Genomic DNA, 25,570 nt, shown 5'->3' on the forward strand with positions numbered 1-25,570 from the left:
ATAAGGTGGATAGAAAGCTGGCTAAATCATCGTGCTCAACGTGTAGTGATCAATGGCTCCATGTCTAGTTGGCAGCCAGTATCAAATAGAGTAGAGTATCAAGTAGAGGGCCCCAGGGGTCGGTCCTGGGGCCAGTTTTGTTCAATATCTTCATTAATGATCTGGTGGATGGCGTTGATTGCACCCTCAGCAAATTTGCAATTGAGACTAAACTGGGGGGAGTGGTAGATACGCTGGAGGGTAGGGATAGGATACAGAGGGACCTAGACAAATTGGAGGATTGGGCCAAAAGAAATTTGATGAGGTTCAACACGGACAAGTGCAGAGTCCTTCATTTAGTATGGAAGAATCCCATGCACTGCTACAGACTAGGAACTGAGTGGCTAGGCAGCAGTTCTGCAGAAAAGGACCTAGGGGTTACAGTGGACGAGAAGCTGGATATGAGTCAACAGTGTGCCCTTGTTGACAAGAAGGCTAATGGCATTTTGGGCTGTATAAGTAGGAGCATTGCCAGCAGATTGAGGGATGTAATCATTGTCCTCTATTTGGCATTGTGAGGCCTCATCTAGAGTACAGTGTCCAGTTTTTGGCCCCACATGTGGAAAAATTGGAAAGAGTCCAGAGGAGGGCAACAAAAATTATTAGGGGGCTGGAGCACACTTATGAGAAGAGGCTGAGGGAACTGGGATTATTTAGTCTGCAGAAGAGAAGAATGAGGGGGATTTGATAGCTGCTTTCAACTACCTGAAAGGGGCTTCCAAAGAGGATGGATCTAGACTGTTCTCAGTGGTAGCAGATGACAGAACAAGGGTGCTTTTCTGTCACCCTCCAGTCCATCTACAATGTCGCTGCCAGACTCCTCTTCCTTGCCACTCCAGCTCCATCATCACCTTCTTTGAGTCCCTTTCCTGGCTTCTCATTTTCATCCAAAAGTATCTTAAACTCTTTGTGTTTGCTCCAGCCCATATCTCATTTTGGTTGCATGTTACTCTCCTTTTTAGACTCTCATAAGTGCCTCCATGTATCTCCCATGCTGCCCTTACAGCTAATTTTTTTCTTCCTGATATTGTTTGCTATGCAACTTCCCTGACCTCTTCAAATCCCTCCTCAAAATTTATTTATTTATTAGCAGTCCCACAAACAATGATCCGCTAATTCCCTATAAACTATTTTAAAATGTGTTTCAGATGTTCTCTCCAACTCCTTTGCTCATGTTATCTTTTTACTTGAATTTCTGAGGTGCAATGAGATGTATTTAAAGTAGGTGGTGTATTTTCTTTATTCAGCTGATGGACTTTTGTGCATAGGTGAAGTGTGGATACATTTGTTCCTTTATTCACACGGATTGTGATTTGATTTTGTTTTAATATCTGTTAAAACACCTAGACCCTGGGATAGGCATTTTTTAAGTAGATAAAATCTAAATGACTATATATAGAATAGCGAGCCAAGGCGGGTTAGGTAATATCTTTTACTAGACCAACTTCTGTTGGTGACACAGACAAGCTTTTGAGCTACACCATGCTTTTCTTCAGGTATGAGAAAGATAAATAGGGTATATCTACACACAATTAAAAACCCGCAGCTGGCCCGATGTCAGCTGACTCGGGCTCATAGGACTTGGGCTAAGGGGTATTTAACTGCGGTGTAGATGTTTGGGCTTGGGGCAGCCTGGGCTCTAGTACCCTGTGAGGTGGGAGAATTTCCAGAGCTCAGGCTGCAGCCCAACCTGGAACATCTACATTGCAATTAATGGTCCCTTAACCTGAGCCCTGTGAACCCAGGTCAGCTAGTATGGGTCAGCTGCAGGTGTCTAATGGCAGGGTAGGCATACCCTCAGAGTGTCAAGGCTAAATACAAGCTGGAACAGATGGTTTAGCGTAAATAGTTAACACGTATTGTAAGAGACGAGTCAAAGTGAAGTGGCCTGGTCACACCTCTGCAGTCATAGCACTGAAAGGGGGAAGGGGGAGTAGGAAGGGTTAGTGGGTTACAGATTATTGTAATAAGCCTTAGATACAGTGTCTTTATTAAAACTGTGATTTTTAGAGTCTAGCGAAGTTATGAATTTTAGCTCCCAAACTTATCTCTAGAAGGTGTTGGGCAGGTTTCCTTTGAGGATGAGGACTGAAGTGTCAGATATAGAGAGCTCACTTTGTGAAAAGTGTTCACCTGCAGGTGATACAGTGTTTTTGTCTTTTATCATTTTTTCTGTGTGCATTCATTTGGGACATTGTGATTGTCTGTTTTCACCCATAGTTGTTGTTGGAGCATTTAGTGCACTGGATGAGATACACCACATATTGTGATAGGCATGTATAGGACCCATGGATCTTGAAAGGTGTGTTGTGAGGGTATTGATCTTCATAGCAGTGGAGATATGTCTGCAGGTTTTGCATCTATTATTATGGCAGGGTCTGGTACAACTTTGAGCTGGTGGATCCTGGTTTGAGGGGAGCTTGCTTCTGATCGTGAACTTGAAAAGATTGTAAATTCTAAGTATTAAAGAAGAGCTTTCAGAATATGGCTCAGACCATCAGCAAGCAAGAATTTCCATCATTTGAAAATATGTCCTACCCATATTCCTTTTTCATAGAAAACATTATTTACAACATATTTTCACTATACTGTAAGTTGATGTTGGTACTTAATGCTGTGAGAGTCTAGACTGAGAAAACTGCTATTATGTAGTGCCATTTTCTGATGGGTTTAACACTTTTTGATGTGATCATGCCGACATCTTCTGCACTGCTTGCCAGTTTTGAAAGACAATAAAACACATGAACATTTAATAATATAGAAAGTAAAAATGAAATAGGTCTCTATTTAAAACAAATAAACAGGAGAACATCATCATACTGGGCTGCTAAATGTCTTTACTTGACATAAAATGTAAACCAGGGTGTAATTTTGTTCCTAGAAGGATGAGAACAGTTGATCAAATAAGAGGTGAAATTGAAGAAAAAACCGAAAGCATTACCAAGAGGTGCCCCGTAAAAGAACTCGCCAGAAAGACAGGCTGCGTGTTGAGTTCCTTATCTCTTCTTTAAGTTTAGTAGTCAAAGAGGTTTTTGCATTTATCTTTGCAGCTGAATGAGTTCAATTTCACTCAGATTAGGACAGAAATTTCAGAACAGCAGGTTAATCCTTCCTGCCTTCATGGGTAACTGAGCAAACAGACCCATATCAGCGTGGCCAAGTGTAAAATTGTAATTCCAGAGATTAATGTTGTCTTTTCTGTTTGCTTTGAACTTGACCTCCATGTCTCTCTTATTTTATTTATATATTTATTTATTTATATTTGTTAACAGCTTCTGTCCAGGGTCCCTGGGAGAGGGCAATCTCACCAAACAAAGTGCCCTACTATATCAAGTAAGTATAAATAATATTGATGATGGCTATTTAGTAGTCTCATATATGTATGATAGTTAATTATTTCTTCAATTTGTCCCTATACAATTCTTGTGTTGTTTCAGTGGGAAGGACAAAAGTAGTGAAATATGCAATAAAATGTCATGCAAACATGCTGGTGCTCTGGGGAGCTTCCTTAAAAGAAAAAAAAACAGCAGATAGTTTTTGAGTTGTGATAAAGCAGAGTGCCTTTCATGACATTGCAGCAGTCACCTGAAAACTCCAGTAAAGCTGTGGACCACATGGTTCATACTTGATTCCTTTATATCTGTTCCTTTCTCCATCAACAGTGAGAAAGGGAGGTTTTGCACTACCCCACAAGCCAGTCAGAATTTTGGTGAATGATTTGATGTTGAAAGCAGCCACGTATGGTGCAATTGAGAAATCTGCAGTTTTAGCATCATTGTCCTTTTTCTTTAACTGATCTTTTTAAAACTATCAATTGTCCATTATCCTGTGAGCACCTTTAGCAACATTGTTTGGCAGAATCTGTTGTTGAAGGACAACAAGGGAGAAATTAATATTAAAAATAGGCACAGAATAACAAACTAAGAGGAAACTTTAAAAACCCAGGAGGAGATCACTTTTTCGTGCCTCGGGTTATCCCACTACACAACAAAAATAAGGGTGAATAAATTACTCCTAGTGCTCTAGTTTTTCCATGTTCCTAACATGAGCTGTGAGCTGTTTCTTCACTACAGCCTGGAAAAATAAATGCTGCAGTACATAGGATGAAGTTGCTGTGTTAACAGAGTCTGCAGTGCAAATGACTAAAACTTAAGTGTCTGTATTTGGGTTACAGTGATCCATGTTACACTGCACCATCTGTTACAATAATGAATGCCCTCTACAAAAGACAGAACCTAAATTCTTCAGGATGGCCACCTGATTGCTATGGCACTCCAGTCCTGAATTTTGTAGCAAAATATAATTTCTGTGGCAGCTTCAAAATTGAGGTTTTATTGAATTAAATGTAAAAATGAATAACAGTCAGAACTAGAGTATTCCCTAGTATTATTTATTTTTATATTAATTTAGTTTGCTGCTGCCCCAAATTTTAAATTTGCTGCAGACATTTACATTGTCAACGAATAATTAAATTGAATGGGGGAAAGCTAGAAGTTTTGACACATGAGTCGGGGTGTTTTGGCATCAACTGCGAGAGGGAGTTTGGGGTTTTGGCACCCCTGTCACAGCTGAGGCACTGGGGAAAGGGATACATCTCCTTTTCACTCACCTTTGAGGTGACTTGACATTTTGGTTGGAGAAGCTTTAATTCTTAATATCTCACCATAGCAATTCTTCATGGCAGCCAAGAGCCCACTGCATCTCTCAATCATTATACCTGTCACTTCTTCCAACAGCAGTAGATGTACACACTAGCTGAATGTTAATGCTAAAATGATCAACAGCAAAATAAACATTTTATTTTGTCCTTCTTAGTTTTCAGAGTCAGTGCCCCATTACAGCTATTGTTTCAGGCTATTCGCAGACCCAGGAAAAACATACTTCATATGCTTCCATTTGGTTCACTCAGGGAAGGTTATCTTCACAACCATAAGGGCTGGTAACATAACTTCTATAATGAAAGCTTACATTCTGTAGCATGTTGTACAGGAGCACCCTGTAGCTGACCTAGCAATCGGATATCTGAGGTATTTGTTAATCCTAGTGACTTCCCTGTTCCATCTGCTCCCTGCTCCAGCTTTAAGACTACCCCCAGTGATTTAAATGTTTCTCTTTCCATTCCTCCTTTATTCCCCTCATTTAGCTAGCATTTCATATTTGTCATAGCAAAGCTGCCTGTTATTCTTAGCCTTTTCAACCTTTAAACAATGTTTATTTAGCCATCCATTTTTTTCATCCGTTGAATTATTACTTTCTTGCTTATCTTTAATTGTTACAAGAGTTGCCATAAAGGTGTAACAGAAGGGTAAGTATCATGCCTGGCCCTTTTCTTAATGTTTATGTAATTTTCCTTTCCACCTTCAACATAGAGTACTCAGGGCACATATGAGAGCATCCTTTGCTAACTGAATTTCCTGCATACGTTACTGGTTTTGTGTTTTATCAATTTCCTTCTTGATATTTACCTGTTTTAATTCATCAATTTCACATTTGAAATGTCACAGCATTTGATGAGTCCATAAATCAGGCAACACTTAATACTAAATCCTCAGCAGTAACATTCCAGACTTCTTAGTGTTAGGTCACTCCAAGCCCTTTGAAATTGATAGTTAAAACTTCATTTTTAAACAGTTGATTAGTCTGTAGCAACCAGCCACCACTAAAGTTCCTGAAGTACTGTACATTTTTTAATATTTTATCTCCCTTGGGCCTTATTCCTGCCAGCGTCTCTTTTACCTTATTTCAGTACAGCTTTCATTGCTACTGAAAATATAATCGCCAACAATGTACAACCTGTTACAACTGCTTTTCCTACTCTATGCCATTTTGTAGTTTCTTGGCCTACTGTCAACCTCATGAAAATTGCAATATAATGGCCTTTTACCAGCTGCTGCATTCTGTTAGGATTTCTTTCACCTTTTTATGTGGTTAGTCCCATATGGATAGGCCAGACTGAGCCAACAGTTAACACTCACCTTGCTTGCTTCCCTAATGAGTTGAGAAATCATATTTCTGTATGCCAGGCTACCAAAGGTGCCTTGGATTCTAAAGTAGCAAACGGATTTTTCTCACTGCCTACTGAACACCTGGCTGTATGATGGGCTATCAAGGAAAAAAAAATTACATCTGCACGTTGCTATGTGAAATCTTTCTAAACTACACTTCATCTAACCCGCTTTTTTTCCATCATCAGCCTTTTTCTCATTATGCTGATGACCTTCCTGTTCTTCACATCAACCAAAAAAGTTACTATGAAACCCTTAAGTACTCCAGAGATCACATCTTATTTTATACTGTATAATTTACAAGTAAACCCATTTTTCCTATGGTTAATACAGGCTTTAAAGGTTTACATTAGTTCAGAGTTGGGGAAAAGAAACCTGTAAGAAGACTGCTGTTTTGCCAGGCCTCTTGTCTAAGTGGCTGACCCTGCAATTGATCCGCTTTGGCAGATCAATGAGCCCTGATGGCAAAATCAAAAAGGCTTAGTGTACGTGCCGGGCCTTCCTGCATGGAGGCAGCTGTGGGATTGAAGGCTGCCACTAATAGGAAGCACCATTTCCAGAAAAAATGGGTTCATATAATATACCAGAAAAGTCTGGTGAGTGAGAGAGGCATCAGACAGTTAAGACACAGTGACACTTTAAAAATGTTTTAGGTTTTTATTTAAATCTCTTACTTTAGCTTTTACTAAGCAAAAAAGTGATTACCAAACATAAGAAATATAAACAGCGAATAAAAAAGTATACAAAGCAAGAAGCCTTTTGAAATGTATGTGCATGTACATATGAAATGAGTGCAGAGAAAAATGTCTTAAATTCTATGAACAGAATATAAAGAGAAAAAGAAGGTAAGAGGAGGAAGCCCACATTTGGAAAGGACATATTGAGGTGGTAAGGTTAAAATCATGTTACCCTTTTTTTTAACTGTTTACTATGCCATGAATGAAGGTTTTTCATATCCAAAGGCTGAAGGAAAAACAGCCACATGGGCGGTATATGCATAATGGAAAACTTCAGGTGTAGTTCTAGAATATTAATTTACTTTCCATATTTAATATATGATTTGCTGTTTTTAAATTAATTTTCTTAGTGGTAGTAATAATACACATTTTCACATTAATTTCTCCTTATATCTGTTTCTTAAAGTTATCAATGAAAGGAGTGAGCATACTGCATCAAATACTTTCATGTGGTCATTTAGGGTTAAATCTTTTATTCTTCTTCGAGTGCTGTCCCTGTGGGTGCTCCACTTCAGAGGTTGGTGTGTCCTGGCACTGTCAATCAGAGATTTATGGTAGCAGTGTGCAGTAGGCGTCTCACGGTACCGTTGGTGCCGTGTCTAGAGTGCGCATGACCCGAGCCCTCTAGTTCCTTGTCAACCGTTCTCGTCTGAAGACGGAGATCTGGGACAGTGTTCATCACTCTTCCCCAAACTTTAGAAATAATAGTTTAAATAGTTAGTTAGTCATATAGAAAGTTGTTGTTTTACTACCCAAGTTGGGTTTTTACTACCCAAAAAAAACGAACAAAAAACCACTTTATTTTTCTCTGGTTTACTCTCCCCGCACTGGGGACAGTTAACTGTTAAGATGCTTGGCTCCCCAGGCTTCAAGCGATGCGGCTCCTGCCATGAAGCAATGCCTGTTTCTGACAGGCACTCCTTGCGTGTACGATGTCTCGGTGAGGCTCATATTCCACAAAAATGCGCCCACTGTAACAATCTGAAGGTGAGACCCAGGCGTGACCGGGATCTCAGACTAAAAATGAACTTGATGGAGAAATCTCTTCAACCAAAAATGTACCCACAGACCATCTTGCCAGGCACCCCCAGTCACGGACAGGAGACATGCCTTCCTCTAAAAGACCGAGGAAGAGGGCAAGACGTTTCCGCAGAGAGCACCGCAGAAACAATGGTGGTCTCCTGCCAGGTCGCTACCCCTGATGCCGACATACTCGGGTGAGCACTTATGACACTCCAGGTACCTCCGGCACTGCCGAGTCCCAACCGAAGGAGACGGAGTTGAGGCACAGATGGAGACATGCCTCCTCCATGGCACCAACCTCACCCACGAGGGACTCATTACTGAGTGCTTCCTCAGGCAACATGCAGGGGCGCTGGAACAATTTGTATAGTGGGGGTGCTGAGAGCCACTGAACCAAACTGTAAACCCTGTATATAATGGAAATCGCTTCAAGCCAGGGGGTGCTGCAGCACCCCCCACCCCCTAGTTCCAGCACCTATGGCAACATGCCTCCACCTCCAGGACCGACATCGCAGTCAGCACCAGCAGAGAAAGCAAAATTGGCACCGATCGCGCTGGCTAACCCACCACAACATCTGTCAGCACTGGCATCTGCACCATCAAGAGCAACCCCATAGGCACCGATGGTACAGACAACAGAAATTCCACAGAATGTACTGCAACAGAGAGACTTGGTAATCTCTTTGGCACTGCAGTCCCCCTTGCTCGGTATTGAGGGCTCTCCCGAACATTCCTAATGTGGGGATCCACATACTTTTCAGGCAGCCTTACAGTCATCTAGTGAAGATGATGGTACAAGGACCAGGCACTTTCTCACCACACCGCTCATCATCACCGACCGAACAAAGACCACCTTGGAGCCATATGGGGCCCAAACACTATTACAACCAGACAGCTCAACTGTGGTATGGACCACCGTGGATGTACCCACCGATAGCCTTCCCAATGCAATGGGGACATTGGGAACCCTGTTCAGCTTACAGAGGCTCCCACTCCAGGACACCCAGGGCTCATAGAGGTTAGCTGAGGTCTAATCCCATATCCCCAACCCGCAGCCAATGGAGGCTCAGGACATTGAGGATGACAATGAAACAGGCACAGATATAGAAACTATATCTCCTGCTCACAATTTTTCCTTCTCTCCATATGAAGCAAACATGCCACCCCTGCCTACCTCCGCTGATGACTTCAAACAGTTCCAGGAACTGTTTAAGTGGGTCGCCCAAATCCAGGATATCCCATTGGAGGAAGTTCAGACAAATCAACACAAACTGGTACAAATACTACCACCTTCCTCTGCTTCCAAGATCACTTTGCCCATCAACAATATGATTCTGGAACTGACAGAGACAGTTTGGCAGACCCCGGCTTTGATTCCACCGACTTGCAAAAGGGTGGATAGGAAGAACTATGTCCCCGCCAAAGGTTCCTCTTCTCCCACCCACCTCCCAACTCCTTGGTCGTCGATGCCGCTAATCAGCATGGCAAGCAACAAGAGTTTCGATCGACCCCACAAGAGGCTCAACCTCTTCGGGTGAAAAGTTTACTCTTCAGCAACATTACAATTCAGAGTCACCAATTATTCTGCTCTGTTAGCAAAATATGATTATGGTAACTAGGGGAAATTGAGCTCTTACACTGAGGAGCTTCGAGAGGAGAAACAAGCACAATTCAAGGTCATTCTAAATGAGGACCAATTTGTCGCTCTCACAGCCCTCCAAGCATCCTTGGATGTAGCTGACCCGGCAGCCAGAACCATGGCCATGGCCTTAGTGATGCACCAGGCATCCTGGTTGCAATTCTAGGGCATTCCCAGAGAACTCCAAACCAAGGTCAAAGATCTACTCTTTGACCAAGAGAAATTGTTCTCGACCAAGATGGATGAGGTGCTCAATTCCATGAAGGATTCTTGATCCACCCTTTGCACTTTGGGGATCTATACTCCACTGGCGAAGAGAAGATGATACCAACCTTATCACAGAGCCAGGATTCCTCTTCCAACTGACAACAACAGTGGCAATACAAGAACCAATGACAACGCCAACAATCGCAGCGACGGAAAGCACCTCAATCTCAACCATGGACTTCTCAGTTGGCTCCACCAAAGCCACAATTTTGAAGTTTTGGTCGAGTGTCTGGACAATGTCTCTCACCAGGCACTGCTTTCACTCAATCCGTCCCCATGCTTTGGTCACTACCTTCGCCCATTCTACCACATCTGGGCATCAATAACCCCGGACCAATGGGTGTTAGAGATCGTACAATCATGATATACCATCCCCTTTACCTCTCAACAACCTACCCTATCATCCTCCCTGGCACTCTTCAGTGACCCTTCTCATGAGCACCTGTTACAACAAGAAGTCAATCATCTTCTACAACTAGGTGCCGTGGAATGAGTACCTTTACAATACAGGGGGAAGGGTTTCTACTCCTACTACTCCTTGACCCAGAAGAAGAATTGGGGATGGAGACCTATCTTGTATCTTAGGAAACTCAACCTATCTTGTATCTTAGGAAACTCAAAAGTTCAATATGGTGACACTGTGCATGATACTTCCAGCATTGCAAAAGGGGCACTGGTTTTCAGCCTCAACCTCCAAGATGCTTATTACCATACATCCCACTCATAGGAAATTCCTGTGATTCACAGTACGACATGAACACTTCCAGTACAGAGTACTACCATTTGGCCTATCCACGGAACCAAGAGTTTTCTCCAAAACCCTAGTGGTAGTAGCAACACATCTACGCAAACAGGGAATAATGATTTTTCCCTTACCTGGACAATTGCCTTCTCAAAGGCCCTACTCAACACACAGTCCAGATGATGATCACACTATTCAGGGATCTAGAACTACAGATAAATGAACAAAAATCCACTTAGATCCCTGCCCAACAACTGGACTTCATCAGGGCACACCGCAACGGCATAGAAGCCAAGGCATCCCTGCCCCTGAACAGATTCACAACTCTGACAAACCTTATCTCAGAAGTGAGAGTCAGCACCCAAAATCCAGCTCATAATGTCCTGCAACTGCTAGGACACATGGCAGCCACAACGTTCATGGTACGACATGCAAGACTACCTATGTGCTGCCTACAGGGCTGGTTGAACTCAGTTCACATACCCAGCAAGCACTGCCTGCAGAAATGATTTACAGTACCACCTCATGTCCTGGATACTCTACACTGGTGGACAAGACCAGAAAATGTATGCACGGGCATCCCGTTCCAACAGGAACCCCCATCAATAGAAATCACGACAGACGCTTCGCTGCTAGGTTGGCACACCCACATGCATCAGCACACAGTTCAAGACAAATGGTCTCTTGCAGAGACTCAGCTACACGTCAATCTACTAGAGCTACATGCAGTCTGCAATGCCTACAGACACTTCCTACCTCATATAAAAGAACTAATCCATTCATATCCATGACTGACAACATTGCCTGCATGTTTTACATCAACCTCCAAGGAGGTGCTTAATCACACTAGCTATGCACTGAAGCCATGAAACTGTGGAACTAGTGCAAACACCACAACATAAAGATTTCGGCCTCCTACTTTCCTGGCTTTCAGAACACGGACATGCTAAGCAGGTACTTCTCTCGAGACCACAAATGGGAAATGAATGGGGCAGTCCTGCTATCCATATTCTGCCAGTGGGGCTCTCCCCTCATTGACTTGTTCGCATCTCCAACAATTCGCAGATGCGCAATGTTTTGCTGAGAGCAGGAATGGGACCCCTGTCACAGGGGGACGTCTTTTTCATCACAAGGGATGCACAATTCATGTACGCTTTCCCACCGATTCCACTGATATCACGCATGATACACAAGATACGAACAGACAAGGCCAAAGTTATCCTCATAGTCCCTATATGGCCCACATAAGCATGGTACCCCTACCTGATGCGCATGACAATATGTGCCCCTTGTCATCTGGACCTACTATCTCAGAACACTCTTCACCTGAATCCAGAGAAACTTCACCTACAAGCATGGCTCCTGCATAGTTTCATCATGGCAAACTAGGCTGCTCGGAACAAGTTAAACACCTATTACTAAACAGCAGGAAGGTGACCATGCATAATACCTTCAAAAATGGAAGATATTTTCCACCTGGTGTCAAGGAAAACATGTGACAGCCCCCACAACACCACTACCATTAGTGTTGGATTACCTACTGGAGCTGAAATGCTCGGGTTTAGCAATGAGTTTGATCAAAGTCCATCTTGTGGCCATTACTGCATTTCATCATGAGATCAACAGGTCCTCAATCTTCGCACACCCAATTACGAGACACTTCCTCACGGGTTTCCAGAACATCTACCCAGAAGATCACCAACCTACCCTGGCCGGGGACCTCAATCTGAGGTTGCAATGCCCCACCAGACCACTACTTGAACCCTTAGCCACCTGGTCCCTGCAACATTTATCCATGAAAGTGGCATTTCTGATCACTATTAGTTCCGCCAGATGGGTGAGTGAGATAGGGGCACTCACGGCCCACCCTCCCTACACAATGTTCTTCAAAGACAAGGTCACGCTGCATCTGCACCCAAAATTCTCACTGAAGGTAACATCAGCCTTTCATATGAGCCAACTAATCCATCTGCCCACATTCTATCCCAAGCCTCACGGGACTCCAACAGAAGCCGTCTTACATACATTGGACGTTAGGCATGCGTAAGCATTTTACCATGACATGACCAAACCTTTCCAGAAATCCCCTAGGCTCTTTGTTTCTACTACCGAGCATTCAAAAGACTGCACAATAACTACTCAGAGACTGTCTAAATGGATCTCCATATGCATGCAACAGTGCCATCATATTCGGAACATGGACTCTCCTGCACACACCAGAGTGCATTCTACATGATCAGTTTCAACCTTGATAGTGTTCCTAAACAATATTCCAGTATTAGAGATTTGCAGGGCAGTCACTTGGGCCTCTGTCAACAATTTACTGAGCACTATGCAATCACTCAAGACTCCAGGGCTGATGCCATAGTTGGCCTAACCTTACTTACCTCTATGACTCATATGAACCCGAAGTCCCTCCTACCTTCCGAGGGGTACTGCTCTAGAATCATCTGAAGTGGAGCACCCATAGGAGCAGAACTCGAAGAAGAGAAAGTTACTCACCTTGTGCAGTAACTGAGGTTCTTCAAGATGTGTGTCCCTGTGGGTGCTCCACTGCCCGCCCTCCTCCCCTCTACCAATGACACCTCAAGATGACTACTGCCCACGCGTGAACTGCGTGGACACTGTTACCATAAATCTTCGATCAATGGCTCCGGGATGCACTGACACCTGACATGGAGCACCCACAGGGACACACATCTCGAAGAACCTCAGTTACTGCACAAGGTGAGTAACCTTCTCTTCCAGTGCATAGCTCAAGTAACGCAGGGGAGATACCAAGGATACACTCACACATCTTAAACCACAGATTTAATTGATAGACAAGCTGCTCCATAACTGTTTCTGAGGGACTGCAGTGACTACTGGTAGATATTATGACCCACCTACATTCAGAAAAGAATGACCACTAGATGTATCTAGGCCAGGGGTCGGCAACGTTTGGCACGTGGCTCACCAGGGTAAGCACCCTGGTGGGCCGGGCCAGTTTATTTACCTGCTGACGCAGCACGTTTGGCCGATCGCGGCTCTCACTCGCCGCGGTTCACTGTCCCGGGCCAATGGGGGCAGCGGGAAGTGGCACGGGCAAGGGATGTGCTGGCCGCCACTTCCTGTCGCCCCCGTTGGCCCGAGACGGCGAACCACAGCCAGTGGGGGCCGCAGTCGGCTGAACCTACCATGTCAGCAGGTAAATAAACTGGCCCGGCCCGCTAGGGTGCTTACCCTGGCGAGCCGCATGCCAAACATTGCCAACCCCTGATTTAGGCATTGGTCCAGCTCTTCCTTTGGCCCTCATTGTGGGGCACAGGGAAAAACTGAGGAGCTATACTTTTTTCATCTTCACATATTCTTGCCATATGGTTTTACACTGTGCACATTGAAACCATGCCAGTTACACAGCCTTTTACAGGCATGTAATGAGGAGAAGGATTTAGCCCTTAAATCTGGAACATACCTTCCCTAAAGCAGCTAATGTAGACCCAGAAGTCAGATGGTCCAGTGTATGCACCGTAGTTTTAGTAGCTGTGATTTCTTTTTTATATTAATCTCTGACTTATCCTTTCTTTGTACAACTGACTTCACAGTTAATCATGTCTGTCTGCTCATGCTCATGCGGTGCCTGTTCTTCCCTTAGCTATGAAATACTTACTAAGGAAATATTCCAAATTATTTCCCAGTCAAACTTTTTTTTAATTCAAATTGTAGCAGTTCAGTGAACTTTGTCTTCTTAAGGGAAATAACACCAGCTGGATTCTTAGGAGCATGGTTATGACTCCTTCAGAGGGTCCATATACAACTTTCCGTATAAATTAACTCTGTCTGTTAGTACTCTCCTAGATCTTCCACTCTCCCAGTGGTGTATCTTCTCTATCTCTATCATCTTCTAACTTCATGTTTTTGTTAGTTGTAGGTTTCCTCAGTCTTTCCATACTCCCTCTCTGAGATATCGTAGGCTAATTTCTATAACTTGCCTGTTTGCTATCTTAATTTTTGATCACGCATGTAATTGTTGTTTAACTTCTCACAGTTTTAGTGCACAAAGAAACTGGGTATATCTACACGCCAATAAAACTCCTGTGGCTGGCCAGTCAGCTGTTTCAGGCTCCTGGGACTCAGACTGTGGGGCTATAAAATTGCAGTGTAGCAGGGCCGGCTCCAGGGTTTTTGCCGCCCGAAGCGGCAGAAAAAAAAAAAAAGCCGCTTTCAGGATTGCGATCGGTGGCAGCTCCACCGTGCCGCTTTCTTCTTCAGCGGCAATTCAGCGGCAGGTCCTTCCCTCCGATAGGGACAGGGACCTTCCGCCGAATTGCTGACGAACAGCCCGACGTGCCGCCCCTTCCCCTTGGCCACCCTAAGCACCTGCTTGCTCAGCTGGTGCCTGGAGCCGGCCCTGTAGTATAGACATCTGGGCCCAGGCTGGGGCCCAGGCTCTGGGACTCCACAAGAGGGCAGGGTCAAAGAGCCTGAGCTCCAGCCCAAACTTGGATGTCTACACTGCAGTTGTATAGCCCTGCAGTCCTACCCCCATAAGCTTGAGTCAGCTGACACAGGCCAGCTGCAGGTGTTTTGTTGCAGTGTGGACATACCCTAAAAGTTTACCATTTTCAAATTAAAAAAGAAAGAAATGATTCTTTCACCTTTTTCAACCTGCTGAAAGGATGAATGGTTCTATCTGAATTATACTAACAGAACGTGAAGGAAGAAGTCAGTGTCTAGTAAAATCACTGGTAAAATAGGCAATATTGCTCAGACACGTGTAAATAGAGAGGTGGAGAGTTATAGCTATAAAATATTATATGTATGTAGTGAGTGGGATGGCTCGTTACCCACAAGCAGTGAAACCATGAGTAAGCTATTAAATCATCTTATATGAGTTTGAGTAAGCCTATATACCATACCACCATAAGTTCTATATGTGCCATATGTTGAACATAAAAAATACTTTTAAATATTTTTGAGATTTTCTTTTTAAATGTTCTCTTTTTAAAACACACAAGTACAGCTTTTTTTCCTATTCCTCTGCCTGAAAAGCTCATACCAGAAATTCAGCTGTATAGAACTCTGAGGAAGGGAAAAATATAACAGATGCATTTTTAAAACCTCTAAAATGAACTAAAATAGCTTTTGCATGTGTAAAAATATGATAACTTTGATGCAGTATCTCAGATTATTCTAGAGGTTGAATCACGTGTGGTTTGTCCCAATACAAAGCTGGGAATCATGCTTTCCACTGTTTAAAACCTCTTGTTTAGCTTTGCAAGAATGTGAAATTTTAGTCCTTAAACCCATCATTGGAATTATCATTGAATAAGGCCTGTTCTGCAGTTCAGACTAATATCATTATTTGGGGACAAAGGAGGAGACACTTTTAGTGACAGGTTGATTTGAAAACAAAACTGTACCTTTGCAGCTACATGGTTTGTACCACTAGAATTATTGAAGATGATTCAGGGGGTATAGAGCAGGCGAGAGAATCAAGGGATTTGCAGTTTATCAGACAGATATCTTCAGATATGTGGCATGTATCTAGAAATACCCCCTCACACAGACTTAGCAGATGGCCAATCCAATCTCATGGGGAAGGAGCTGGCCAAGAAAGCTTTGATTCAGGTTCCTGACCCCACATCATAGGTGGCAGGAGGTCTGGGCAGACTCCAGAACCAACCCTGGAGGGTGGCTGGCAGGAGAAGTCAGACTAAGTGGGGAAGCAACTGGCCTTAAACACCTTCAGTCTATGACTTAATCGCTTCTGAGATGGCAGAAGGAGAAGGCTAACTTTGTGTTCTGAAGTTTGATCCAAGGATATGGTCAATAGTAGACTTTGCACTGGAACTACTCTGGCTTCACTCACTGGTAGAATAGATCAGTGTGCGCATTCTATCTCTATTCTATGCAAACTTTTTTACTGCTTGAGAAAGTCAGAATCCAACACTGATAGTGATACTTTAAAGGGATATTTGTGGAGTTAACAAGCTATTTGCTCAATTCAGAATTTTCTTTCTTTAAAATAATGTAAATGTATTGCTTATTAAGGTAGGGTATGACAGCCCTGACAGCAGAATGGAAGCTTCCCTACTCAGTGCATAGTACTTCACTGTCCTGATCTGTAATGGCCCTGCTATTTCAGTCTTCAGCCTTTAACTAGCACAGTATTGTGCCAAAGTGTGTATTAGTTTGATGATGTATAAAACATGTCCACTTAAGCTTTGTCCATCAAACTTATTTCCTTTTGTGACTTAAACAGGGGTTGATCCAGTGGTAAAAGGCCGGGTGCGTTAACCCAATATATCATTTGGTCCTGCCATGCGGGCAGGGGACTGGACTCGATGACCTCTCGAGGTCCCTTCCAGTCCTATAATCTATGAATCTATGAATCTATGAATCTCAGTTTTGTATAAAACAGAGTTTAGTTTTCTCCTTATGCAGGCTATTTTAGTTCCTGAGTAGAATTTCTAAAGATTCCCACTATTTTTGCTTATATTAACCTTCTCACTCATTTCATGAGGTCTTTTTATTGTAGCCACTAACCAGTAACAAAGGAGGTAATTCACGTGATGGTACTTCATCGCAGCTTGATAATAGACAATTGAAAGGGACACGTAACTGTCACGGAGCATTCCCTTTTCGCTGGTGCATCGCCCCTCACAGTGATTGGCAGCTGGTGTAAATCACCATAGCTCTTTTGACTTAATGACACAATGCTGATTTACACCAGATGTTCATCTGGCTCAGGGTTCTCCCGGCTAGACCTGGGAAGGAGAGGCTGAGCCCATGCAGCAGATTATCTTTTATTCTGATTACTGTTACTGTTGTTTACATTTATTAATTAAATCTGCTCTGTGTATTTCCCAACTCATTTTCCAATAAATCAAAAAGTGTTAAAGTTATAAAAGCTAAATAATTTTCCAATTGATTTCCATGGAAATCTACTCTCTCCTCCCAACCACCACCACAAAAAAAAAAAAAAAAAAAAAAAGGAAGCAATCTTAATCAAAAAGCCCCACCACTGATGAAAACTTATAAATTTCCATGGAAAACACAGTATATTATTAAACTTTACAGAGGCCAGTGATCATGCAGTGAGAGAATTTGTACAGTTGATACTTAAAATGTGTCTTTCTGGTGACATAGTTATTATTCTTGCATATATTTATATCATCAATGTCTTTCATGTCTTGTTTGCTCAATTTACTCATAAGCTGGTAAACATATTTTTTAAGTTCAGTCTAGCTTGTAAAAATCAAGCTGTATTATTTCTGCTTCGTGCATCATTATTTAGAAACCAGTAGTAAATGTGACTGCAAAATTGCAGAAGAGGAAAGAGGATGAGGAATTTTTAATGTAATTAAAGGGAAAGTATGAAAATTTTAACCCAATTAAATCCAGTCCTCCTTTGGCTTGGGTGAAGGTTCAGGGAGCAATAAGTGAATTATTAATTTAGCACAATAATGTAAAAAGTGAATCTTTGATATTGCAGTATGAGACTGTTACCATACAGTTTTGGAGTTCAAATTAGGAAATCTTTTAACCATTTTACTTTCTATTATAGAGTTTAAACTGTTATTCATTATCAGTTGTATGTGATTTTTTTTTTTTTGCTTGTACTTTGGATTTTACTTCAGTTGTTTAAACATGTAGTATAAAATGATTGACTGTTACATATCACAAAAAGGAAAAAAATTACCATGTCCAATATATTCTCGTTGAAGTAGAAGTAGATTTACACATGTAAAATGTAGCCCTATTTTATACAAGATACGCCAGATCTACCATAAAACTCCACTGTCATGTATTTAAAATAAGATTTTACACCTGCTCTTGATAGCTGCAAAGTTGTTATTGTATAGTTCAATCCAATATCATATCAATCATCTTTGTGTTTTAATGAGCAGGATTCAGAAATAGGAATTATATTTGAGTTCCACTGTAATACTTTGAACTTGAAATGATTAAACACATTAGGAAGAAAAAAAGAAAGATCTTATTGTTGGGGGGTGGGTTGTTTTTTTTTTTTTTGGTGGTGGTGGTTTTTTTGAAGATCAGTTATACTCTTAATTTTGATTTGATAGACAAACAGAAGGTAGTTTCTGAAAATTATTCAGTGAGACCTTCCAGGAATGGGGAAGGAGTTGTTTTACATATTCTTCTCATGTAGGCCAGACATAATCCTCATGTTTCACCGGAAGATTGGCAGTTTCTCCAAGGCGGCAAAATTTTTTCATTTGTCAAAGCCACTGTCTAGTCTTTGGTTCAGTCTTCTGTCTGCTATGCCACTAGTTCCATGAACTAACAATCATTAGTCCTCTATTCTATTTGGTGAACATTTCATGTGTTCTCCATCCTAATAATAGGATCAGCATTACTTCTGGGCTCAGCATACCTACCATCTCATTATCTCCATAATGATCATATCAATCTAGTCTAAGAAAGTTTTGTATTTTTGCACCACTAATAATGGTGTGTCCCTTATGGAAAAAGTCCTATCTATTTTAATATGGATAAAACTACAGAGTTCTGTAAAAAGGTAATGGCCCATATATATACGACCCAATATTCAAACCCAGTTATAATATGTTAAGAACTTTCATTCAAGATGGTTTTTTTCACAAGCTTAATTGTTCCCTCACGAATTTAAAAGTTGTATTTGTATCATCATTTGTGCCATTAAGTACAAATGTTACTAGTCTTGAATATTCTAGTATCTATTGCAATGAAGAAATAAATACAACACTCAGAGAAGGCATAGGAATAGAATTTTTATACAATACAAGAATATTCTGATACTATAGCTGAAAAGGTTCTGATTCTGCAGCTAGAGATTTTTTCTGGCAGAGACTGTTTTTCTGATTTGATTTTCTTTCTTGATCATTATAGCTACTACTCATTGCATCTACCACCAAGTGACTCCTGTGTTTGTTCTTTTCCCATTTCCTTAAAGCTATCATAGAATCAAAAAATATCAGGGTTGGAAGGGACATCAAGAGGTCATCTAGTCCAAACCTCTACTTAAAGGGGAGAGGGATAGCTCAGTGGTTTGAGCATTGGCCTCCTAAACCCAGCGTTGTGAGGTTAATCCTTGAGGGGGCCATTTAGGGAACTGGGGTAAAAATCTGTCTGGGGATTGGTCCTGCTTTGAGCAGGGGGTTGGACTAGATGACCTCCTGAGGTCCCTTCCAACCCTGGTATTCTATGATTCTATGAAAGCAGGACCAATCCCCAACTAAATCATCCCAGCCAGGGCTTTGTCAAGCCTGACCTTAAAAACCTCTAAGGAAGGAGATTCCATCACCTCCCTAGGTAACCCATTCCAGTGCTTCACCACCCTCCTAGTGAAAAAGTTTTTCCTAATATCCAACCTAAACCTCCCCCACTGCAACTTGAGACCATTACTCCTTGTTCTATCCTTGAGTCTATCAAATCTCTTTTCACTTGTGTTGTTGGTTCTCATGTGAATAACAGTAAGTGCAAATTCCCCAACATTTTCAGAGTATTCTCTGCCTTTCTTGTCACTTCTCTTGTCCTAGCAGGATAACACCCAGTTTTCTTTATTTGGGTAACAAGTGGCCTTGGGACTTGGTCTTCACTACTGAGGCCTGGTCTACACTGGGGGGTGGGGAGGGAGGAAGATCGATCTAAGATATGCAACTTCAGCTACAAGAATAGCGTAGCTGAAGTCAACGTATCTTAGATTGACTTAGAATCACTTACTTCGCGTCCTCACGGCACGGGATCAACGGCCACCGCTTCCCCATCAACTCCGCTTCCGCCTCTCGCCGTCGTGGAGTTCCGGAGTCGGTGGCAGAGCAATTGGGGATCAATTTATTGCATCTACATTAGACGCGATAAATCGATCCCCGATAGATCAATCACTACCCGCAGATCTGGCAGGTAGTGTAGACGTACCCTGAGTCACCAAGAAAGGTTATTTAATACCTTTTCCTCTCTAGTAGATTGCTTTCAGTCGTAACACTTTGATTGTTCATCAGGTAACTATCTGTCTTTGATTCCTCTTCATGCTGATTATTGAGAGATAGTACAGTTTATCACTTCTGTGACCTCTTCATCTTCAGACCCTTCAACCAATAGTCTTTCTCTATATATATATTTTTATGGTGAAGCATACTATAGAGTCTAAAATGAGAAAAAAAGATGTGTTGAATATTTTGAGAATTGCATAAATATCAATATGACTGCCTTTTTATTTTCATAATTTTAAGCATTGGGTTGGAGACAGTCAAGTTACCTACATTCACTGTGCTTACTGCTCATTTTCTGATAAATAGATGAATTTTAGAAGAAAATATAATGTTCAGCCTTAGCAACTTTCTACACACTACATATTTGCTTTGAATTTCAAGTATTCATCAGAGAAAATGTATATTAGAAATCCAAGATTAAATAGTATTTTAAAACTAACCACGAGGAATACTTCCACTGTAATATTCCTGAATGACCAACTATTTCACATTTGGGGACAATATATACCTTCAAGTCAGCAGCACTGCTATGGGTACCCACATGGCCCCACAGTATGCCAACATTTTTATGGCTGACTTAGAACAATGCTTCCTTAGCTCTCGTCCCCTAATGCCCCTACTCTACTTGCGCTACATTGCGATGACATCTTCATCATCTGGACCCATGGAAAAGAAGCCCTTGAGGAATTCCACCATGATTTCAATAATTTCCATCCCACCATCAACCTCAGCCTAGATCGATCCACACAAGCGGTCCATTTCCCGGACACTACTGTGCTAATAAGCGATGGTCACATAAATACCACCCTATATTGGAAACCTACTGACCGCTACACTTACCTACATGCCTCCAGCTTCCATCCAGGGCACACCACACGATCCATTGTCTACAGCTAAGCTCTAAGATATAACCGCATTTGCTCCAATCCCTCAGACAGAGACAAGCACCTATAAGATCTCTATCAAGCATTCTTAAAACTACAATACCCACCTGCTGAAGTGAAAAAACAGATTGACAGAGCCAAACGAGTACCCAGAAGTCACCTCCTACAAGACAGGCCCAACAAAGAAAATAACAGAACACCACTAGCTGTCACCTTCAGCCCCCAACTAAAACCTCTCCAGCGCATCATCAAAGATCTACAACCTATTCTGAAAGATGATCCCTCACGCTCACAGATCTTGGGAGACAGACCTGTCCTCGCTTACAGACAACCTCCCAACCTGAAGCAAATACTCACCAGCAACCACACATCACTGAACAAAAACACTAACCCAGGAACCTATCCTTGCAAAAAAGCCCGATGCCAACTCTGTCCACATATCTATTCAAGTGACATCTTCATAGGACCTAATCACATCAGCCATACCATCAGGGGCTCGTTCACCTGCACATCTACCAATGTGATATATGCCATCATGTGCCAGCAATGCCCCTCTGCCACGTACATTGGCCAAACTGGACAGTCTCTATGCAAAAGAATTAATGGACACAAATCTGACATCAGGAATCATAACACTCAAAAACCAGTAGGAGAACACTTTAACCTGTCTGGTCATTCAATGACATATCTGAGGGTGGCAATTTTGCAACAGAAAAGCTTCAAAAACAGACTCCAAGGAGAAACTGCTGAGCTGGAATTGATATGCAAACTAGATACAATCAGCTTAGGCTTGAATAGGGACTGGGAATGGCCGAGCCATTACAAACATTGAATCTATCTCCCCTTGTAAGTATTCTCACACTTCTTATCTGTCTGTACTGGGCTATCTTGATTATCATTTCAAACGTTTTTTTCTCTTACTTAATTGGCCTCTCAGAGTTGGTAAGACAACTCCCACCTTTTCATGCTCTTAAAACTAACCATGAGGTTAGTGTATATATATCTACTCAATATATGTTCCATTCTATGCATCCGAAGAAGTAGGCTGTAGCCCACAAAAGCTTATGCTCAAATAAATTTGTTAGTCTCTAAGGTGCCACAAGTACTCCTGTTCTATTTCCTCAGAGTAGTTTTGATGAAGTAAGCATTGTGATCATTTGTAATTTTTCATGGAAATTCCTGTGCTTAGAAAAATGAGACACAGTAGAGCTCAGCAAAGGATCATTAGGAAATAGTACTCTTCATGCACCTCTTCCCCTTATCCCCCAAACATTTCTCAAACACCAGATGATGTGGACAGTCCACTGAGCAAATTAAGACATCTGAAACCTTGCTATCTAATGCCCTCCTACTTCGCATGTCGAATTCTCTCCCCCTCTGGCAGGGCCGGCTTTTGGTTTTTTGCCACCGCCAAAGCAAAAAAAAAAAATTAAAAAGCCCGAGTGCTGCCACCGAAGCAAAAAACAATTTTTTTTAAAAGCTGGCATGCCGCCGCCGAAGCAAAGGTGCTACCCCAAAGGGCCAGAATGCCACCCCTGGGGCTGGTGCCTAGAGCAGAGCCCAGATTTGTTAACCTTCTATGTGTGCTGCAAAGGCAATGCTTTTGCTGCGATTTTTGGTGCAGGAGTAAGTTACTAGAGAAGGATTCAGGTCCCAGTAATTTTGTTGTGAAGTTGCTGGAGTAGGTTGTATATGAATGACCTTTGGATCAGTGCATTAAATAATTAGTTTATTGATCAATAAATTAGTTAAATTGGAATGTAAATTGTTTTCTAAATTTCACATTTGATGTTCATTTAAGTAATGGGCAAATACTGTAAAAATTAAAGTACATAAATAAACACCTTGTGAGGAATAAGGAAAATTCAGTTGAATGAAGAAATATAATAATTAATCTCACCTTTTTATGTTCTGTTAGGCCTCTATTAAAGGCATAGAAAACTGGTTTACAATTACATTACCTTAGAGTTCTGGTAGAAAAATTGACTGTTTAAAAAAAGTTCTCTTTTTGCTCACCTGTATCTGCTCCTTTTGCATCTCAGAGGTCATATTAATTTACTATCTTCTATTTTCAACACCATTTTTTCCCCAGTGACCAATGCAGAGTTAATATAGCAGTATCAGAGCAAAGATGTATTCTATTCTGCTTCATGGATCATCAACAAAATTGTCAACTATATTCTCAGTCCAGAAATTTTGCTATTGAAGATAGTGATGAGAAATTTAATTCTTGAAGATACTGTATGAATATTAATAATATAAAATCCAACAAATGGATTTTCGGATATTGGTTTAAACTTTCAGGTTTAGCAGCAGCTAGAAAACAATTGAGTTTTGATTTGTGAACAGAGAACTTCATACAAAAGTCATGGATGTAGAATTAATGTTGAACATCAGGATATCATGTTTCAGAGAAACATTTCAGACTAATCACACAGTAAAGTACATCTAGATGGGACACAGATGTAACTTTTTTTTACAAAAGGAGGCACCATGTTTTATAGGACATATCAAAATAAATATTTTGGAAGCCATAGAGCGCTGGATGATATGATTTGACCATTTTGTCATACTCATATTTTAGCTGTGGTGGCCTGTATAGTTGCAATTAATAAATATCAGGAGGGTCAATAAAAAGGCTGATACAATATTCTAAATAAAAAAATGCTACAGAGGAAAAAGATGTCAGTTTTGCTTTAGATGATCATGGATTTTAGTCTAGCAACATTTTGTAGTCTGATATCTGCCACCCTAGTGGCTCCATAATCAGCTTTATAAATTTGTGAGTTTTTAAGGGATGTGGGAAAGAGAAAATGGATTCCTACACACACACAAACACATGGAAACTGCCCTTAGCGCAGAAAATCATATTCTGGATATGGTCCACCAGCCCCAATGACTTTACCCAAGGTCTTCTCTTCAGTTTAACTCTGCTTCATTTAATTTAGCTTTAGGACGTCGTCAGTTCAGAATTTGTTGGCTGGCCTAGCCTATATACATCTCATAAAACGTAGAAAAGGAAAAAGCTAAAACAATTATAAATACTTCTAGAACTAGATAATAGTAGCAGCAGCAATAGTAAACAGCTTACAGCCACAGAGAGTGTAACTGTCCCTGAGGAAATTTGTGTGTGATTTAGTTTCAGATATAACCATAGCGATAATGACAATAAGGAACAAACTCATAGGATAATGCTCCCTCAGCTATAACTTCAATTGTGAAGGTTTAAAATGCAAATCTGCTAGCAATCTTAAATTTAAAATAATAGATGCATATACACATATGATTACTCTTTGGGATGTCTTTGTGCAAACAGTCAAGGGGCAGTCTGATAAATGTTTGAAGCAAAAATTATACGAGCAAGACTTTGTTTTAGACCATATTTGGAATCCATAAGTAAAGAATAATAAATTGGGTACTGATGGGGCAGATCTGATTAAAAATCTAAACTTTTCTCAGTCCTTAAGGAGGCATGCCTACATTTATAGTAGGTTTTCTTACATTTTGGTCACTATATAACATGTCATTAATCTACTTTTCATTTAGTTCTGTGTTTGAAAGAATTATTTACTTCCATTTTATGAGCATCATCATACACAGTAGTTTCCAGTTACACTGAACAAATTTAATCCTGGCATGTGAGAATACCTAAAAGGGTTAATATGAATCTTTTTCCTATACTTATGTAAGTTACCATTTAGCCATAACACTGATTTTAAATCATTTCTAGTGCTGTATTTCTCTGACTCCTGAATGTAAGACATTAGTCACTGAATATTAAAAGCTTATTTATCCACACACTTAATATTAAAGTTCACTTTTCTTTTCTATAATATAATTCTAGTTAAAATTTATTCCACGTTCTGGAATTCCTAATTTAGTAGGCAAGTCCAAAACCCATAGCTGGACTTCAAACAGATTTTCATCAACTCAAGCCTTTAGCTCTTTTATTTTTTATCTTTAACTCACAATGAAAGTGTCTGTAGGTACAAAGAACTAGCTGCAGTAATTTAAAAATACTGCATATAAGATGAAGAAACATTTTCATAATTTTCTTCTGTGTGAATCACAAAAGAAATGTTTGCTCTCTCTATGTGACAAGCATATACAGTTCTTGCAGATATGAATCATGGAACAGAGGTATCTTAGGCAGCTTTGAATTGTTTAAGTCAAAATGACACCCGCTCTTGCACTGCTCCTCAAGCTAACCTTGCATCAGCTTCCCCAATGGGATGAAATTCAGTTTTGGGGAGGGGG

The 25,570-nt window shown here is 41.2% G+C and overlaps 1 protein-coding gene across 10 annotated transcripts in view; it reads left to right on the forward strand.

Annotated features, from left to right (window-relative positions):
- The window catches only part of DMD (dystrophin), a 2,004,766-nt gene that overhangs the window by 1,845,953 nt on the left and 133,243 nt on the right, over positions 1 to 25,570 (forward strand). For all 10 annotated transcript variants that reach the window (XM_054005916.1, XM_054005912.1, XM_054005914.1 and 7 more), the window contains one exon: positions 3,312 to 3,372. In XM_054005916.1, the coding sequence (XP_053861891.1) occupies positions 3,312 to 3,372 (61 nt within the window). The remainder of the gene's footprint in view (positions 1 to 3,311; positions 3,373 to 25,570) is intronic.

The sequence above is a fragment of the Malaclemys terrapin genome, chromosome 1 (genome assembly GCF_027887155.1).
Source record: "Malaclemys terrapin pileata isolate rMalTer1 chromosome 1, rMalTer1.hap1, whole genome shotgun sequence".
NCBI classification, from domain to species: domain Eukaryota; kingdom Metazoa; phylum Chordata; order Testudines; family Emydidae; genus Malaclemys; species Malaclemys terrapin.